The sequence below is a fragment of the Poecilia latipinna genome, unplaced genomic scaffold (genome assembly GCF_001443285.1).
Source record: "Poecilia latipinna isolate Pla-1442-1.1 unplaced genomic scaffold, P_latipinna-1.0 Scaffold2880, whole genome shotgun sequence".
In the NCBI taxonomy this organism is placed as follows: Eukaryota; Metazoa; Chordata; class Actinopteri; order Cyprinodontiformes; family Poeciliidae; genus Poecilia; species Poecilia latipinna.
Window position 1 is genome coordinate 34,439 of NW_015115496.1, and position 5,130 is coordinate 39,568.

General features: G+C 39.8%; 1 protein-coding gene across 1 annotated transcript in view; it reads left to right on the forward strand.

Annotated features, from left to right (window-relative positions):
• eif3ba (eukaryotic translation initiation factor 3, subunit Ba) overlaps positions 1-5,130 on the forward strand; it is a 35,430-nt gene that overhangs the window by 7,760 nt on the left and 22,540 nt on the right. Inside the window, exons 7-11 of the mRNA XM_015021850.1 lie at positions 3,075-3,206; positions 3,281-3,347; positions 3,430-3,476; positions 3,556-3,766; positions 3,843-3,915. Of these exons, the coding sequence (XP_014877336.1) occupies positions 3,075-3,206; positions 3,281-3,347; positions 3,430-3,476; positions 3,556-3,766; positions 3,843-3,915 (530 nt within the window). The remainder of the gene's footprint in view (positions 1-3,074; positions 3,207-3,280; positions 3,348-3,429; positions 3,477-3,555; positions 3,767-3,842; positions 3,916-5,130) is intronic.

The window sequence follows — 5,130 nt, forward strand, 5'->3', positions numbered from 1 at the left end:
GTTTTAACCATCCTATGCCTTCAGAAACATTCTTGACTAACCCGACGCCTCTGACACACTGCAGTCTGTCTTTTCAGCAAACTGTCACTCACTCTGCTTTCACACAGTGAGTGACAGTTTGCTAATTCTGTAAAAACAGAATTAGCAAACATTCTTTTCATCTTTGCAGGCATCTTAAAATTTCCAGTAATTGCCACAGTTTACACTCGAGTAACTTTTTCATCACAGCCTTTTGGTGTTCACATTTGCTCACCTGGACAATGGGAAAGAGTTTAAAATTAGCTGAAGCTTCATACCTTCATCCCACTGTCTACTTTCAGTAAGTCATTACAAAAGTTTTTGATCAGTGCTTTCAATCTGTTTATGTTAGATATTTTGTGGGTTTTATTTAAAATTGTATTGTAAGAGTTTTAATAATCCTTTTCTTCTTTTAAGTAAAGGTTAATTAGAAATAATCGAACCCTGGGTTTGTATCAGTTACTTTTAAAGGCGTGTCTCTTAACATTGTTACCCAGAGTGTTAGCAACCTGAAGCTTTACCCTTAATGTCAAATTAGCTATGATCAGCACTTGCATTACATTATTAAAATCGTCCAATAATAGTGCAAATAGTACTTAAATGATGAGACTTCTGTAAATTATTGTGAAATAAATGGTAGCTGGTCTTATTTCACCATTCTTTAACCCACTCTAAAGCTTAAACATTGTAATTCTCATCAGTTATTCTCACTGTGCAACTGTAAGTTAGCTAGGGCTGTGGTGATTCCTCGAATGATTCAAGTACCTCGATTATTAAAATTCCTGGGGGGAAGTTAATCTGCCTCAAAGCTTCGGTAAATTATGTTTCGGCCGGGTCGTTATTTGTGTTGCTCAGCTCTCTCACTTCCGCCTATGAATTGTTAACGAAAGCTAAGTGTTAGTAGCATAACATCCAGTTTTCAGGTTCGGTCTGGGACAGGGATGCTCCAATCAGGTTTTTTGCTGCTGATTCCAATAACGATCACCCATTAGGGTCGGTCACTGCCGATCACCAATCATTGCCGATCACATGCACTGGCTGTTAATTTATTGCTGTAGGCATAATTGCTACTATGTGATCTGGTAAAATAAAATAAAAAAATCTGGTAATAAGTTCACCTAACTTTGACATAAAACATGGAAAATATATGCAGGCACAATACAGCAGCTATTATGTCAAAAGGACAATGGAGAATCCTGCAATAAGTAAAATAACATTTAACAGTAAGGCTCTCAGTACCATAAATTATGCATGTGTCAAATGAATCTCAACACTTCCTATATCAAATAAAGTCAAGGGAAAAAACAACCATTCATTTAAAGTCAAATGCAGGTTGCATCAAAATAAACAATCCTGAGTCACTGAATCAAAACTTCCTGAGAACTTGGCTAGCTGATTAATGCTGGTTCTGATTGGCTTTTTCTGACTGAGCTGAGTAATTCTGCAGAACACAGGAAGGAGGCAGAGGAGATCGATTATTTTTTTCAGAGATTATCTCTCTTATCTTAGGACAGTGAAAGTTTTAATACTTATGTAAAGACTTAGTTTAAGTTAGATGCTGCAGTTTTAAGCAGACGTTCGGTGTGAGTTCACGGCCTGGTGGAGCTTGAACGGTGCCACGTGTGTGAAATATTACATCCCAGTAGTGCGTAGCGGCTGTCCAACAGGGGGAGCAGAACCAGCATCTTACACAGCTGTCTCAAAGACTTAAATTATATTTTGGGTTATTATCTTAGCTTTCTGAGAGTCATGCTCTTCCGGGTGAGTGTTAGTAGTTGTGCTTTGCTTTACCTGCTGCCTGGCCGCTCCGGATGTCCTTTTGTCCTGCAGTGAGCCTCGATGTAGCCAAAATCCACCAAGTGCTCGTTTTTTAAATGTCATATTAGATTCATTGTGTAGATGCATTTTGACGTGCCTCATTGCTGAGGTCATTTTCCACCACAACATGCAAACGTCCCCATTCACTCTCAGAGCGTTATAGTTCCATTGCTTAGGATTTGTTGCCGTGCGCTTGCGCAGTGTGAGGAAAAGAGATGAGCTGCACAGGCATCAGAGTTGCTGGTTGGTGGCGGCGAAGTGTGCTGCAGGTGTATTTATACAGGTGAGCAGATAGACTGAATACTGTGGGCGGCTGTTCTTGTAGTTTATGTTTAACATAAGTGTAGTTTTATGGACAAACCGCAACATAGATTTCATTTCATCCCGGTCCGCACAAATGGGAGGCGGAGCGCATCGTGGCGGTACATAGCTGGTAGATGAGTTTCTGTGTGTGACAAACGGAGTCAAATCCCATTGCCAACATGGACACAAAAACCATAGATGGCTGGACAAGGTGAAAGTACATCTATTAAATTGATTGAAAATGAATACATAAACTAAAAGCTGGAGTATAGACATTTTGTGTCTGTGTGCCCGCCTCTTTATTATTAAATTGAATATAATTACAGATTTTTCTATAACTTTTCTTCAGGTTAACTTAGAAAGTGAGCTACTATTTTGACAGGTTAATTTTTTAAACTACATAAAAGTAATTGTTCAGGAACCTCAAATATGAAAATTGGACTGATGTTGATGTCCAATAGTAACACTGCTGTTAGATTTACCAATATTTTATTTTCACATTTTTCTTATCCGATTACTCGATTAGAAAAATCGAGAATTCTTAGAATACTCGTTAGAATACTCGATTACTAAAATATTCATTTACAACAGCCCTAAAGTTAACAGATTAATAACTTATCAGAAACATCATATTTATTTCTGCCATTTGGCAGAAATATTCTTGGATTGCAAAATTGAGGAGGATCAACTTGCACAGCATCAGCAGATATCACTTCTATGAACAGCATGTTGAGGCGTGGGAGATTAAGCAAGGGATTCTAGGTAATGAAGGTTTTTAGTAGGATTGTGGAACCACACCTTTAAAGACTCATTTCAGTAAATCTTTGTAGACCTGTGTGTCTGGGTCGAGCAGGTATGTGAGATTCTTCACTGTAAACATGATTACATGAAACATGATTCTTAACCTTTACTTTGTGTGTATTGCTGCCTGTCAGGTACGTAGTGACCTTCAGTCCGTTGATGGATACTAAGGAGGATCCACAGGCCATCATCATCTGGGACATCTTGACAGGACAGAAGAAGAGAGGCTTCCACTGCGAGAGCTCAGCCCACTGGCCCATATTCAAGTCAGAGCAGCACTTATCTGACTGCCATCATTTCAGCAGGAACAGTTGGGCTAACTGTAGATTTCTGCTTTCAGATGGAGCCATGATGGGAAGTTCTTTGCAAGGATGACTACCGACACACTGAGCATCTACGAAACTCCAGTAGGAAATCTCAAAATAAGGGGTTTTATTTTTAAAATATTTTTAGATGTGATCCTAAAGGATGTTTTTTTAATTGTTTTAGTCAATGGGCTTGTTGGACAAGAAAAGTCTCAAGATCAGTGGAATCAAGTAAGCTTTCTCTCTATTTCAACTATTTGGTGCTGGTGCAGTTTTTTGACATGTATTGAGAGTGTGTGTGTTTCTGCAGGGACTTTTCTTGGTCTCCTGGTGACAACATCATTGCATTCTGGGTACCTGAGGACAAGGACATCCCTGCAAGAGTGACTCTGATGCAGTTGCCTTCCCGGCAGGAGATCCGTGTCCGTAATCTGTTCAACGTCGTGGACTGCAAGCTGCACTGGCAGAGGAATGGTGATTACCTGTGTGTGAAAGTGGACAGGACTCCCAAAGGAACACAGGTACCTAAAAAGGAGGCACCTCCTGTTTTGATTAAAAATAAGCTGAAAAAAATCTAAATCTGTCTTCACGTTACAGGGCGTTGTTACCAACTTTGAAATTTTCAGAATGAGGGAGAAACAAGTTCCTGTTGATGTGGTGGAGATGAAAGGTAGGAACAAAGGCACAAACTACGGGGTTGGTAAAACTTCCTTCCAAAAAAATCAATTAACATGGTTTCCTAGTCAGTAAAACTTTATCTTGGTAAAAACCTCTTATTGTACACTTTGCTTTGTCCAGAGGAATTTGGGCTTTCTGCTGTTGACGAATGATTTTTTTCTGGAGGCATGGCCTCTGTTGAGGTTTTAAAATTTTTTAATGTTTGCCCGTGATGTATGTAATGTGCCAGTTCAACACTAAGAAGCTTATAGGACATTGCCTGCACTGTACATCTTCCACAGTGAAGAGACAAGAGCTGATCCAAACTAGGCGTCTGTTCATGTTAATTCAATATTTAGAAGCATGGCCTACACTAGTGTTTCTCAACTGGGCGGTACCGCCCCCTGGGGGGCATTCAGAGGACAGCAGGGGGCAGTGGCGGAAATTTTTACAAAAGGGGGGCGCTGGAATTCCTTTGGGGGGTGTTTGCTAGAAGGTAAACTTTACACCTTATATGCACCACAAAACCAGTTTAGACTTTGAGCAACTTGCTAAAACTGTATTGAGTAACTTTAAAACATGCTGCAACTGTATCGATGGCAGCTCTTCTTCTCTTCAGTGTTTGTCGCTTCTTGGCGCAGCTCCGCGCTCCTGGTAGCTTCAAAGCGTCAATTCAACGTTACACTGGCTGATGACAGTGCTGTGATTCACTTTGTCTGGTGTCTGATTTTCAAATGTTTTATGTTTTATTGAGGATTTTTGTACATCTTTTTTTGGCAGTTCTGTGATCATGTCAAAGCAGCAACTTATATTAAAAAGTGTTTTATTTCAGTTTGAAAGTTGCCCGCTTCCATGGAAGGACAACAGAAAATCGCTCTTATAAACATGTAATTACTAAAATCACGATACCCTCACTTTGTATCCCTCTGAAAAATGAACCCATTTAAATAAAGAAATAAAGAAATCCCTCCATGGTGACACCACGATAGAGAGCGTTCATTTTATAGCGTTAACACCGGAGCTGTAAGTGGTCCGGTATGAAACGAGTGTGATGGAACAGCCACAGCACTTTTAAATGTCAATAATCAGAATACCGAAATTGTTTTCGTTGTTTTTAAAGGCTTATATCAGCCTACCTGTTATCATCGATACGCTTCCAGACCGCCCTGCACCATAGGGGGTTAAAAAAAAAAAAAACGACGCACATCGCGCAAAACTCTGAAACAGG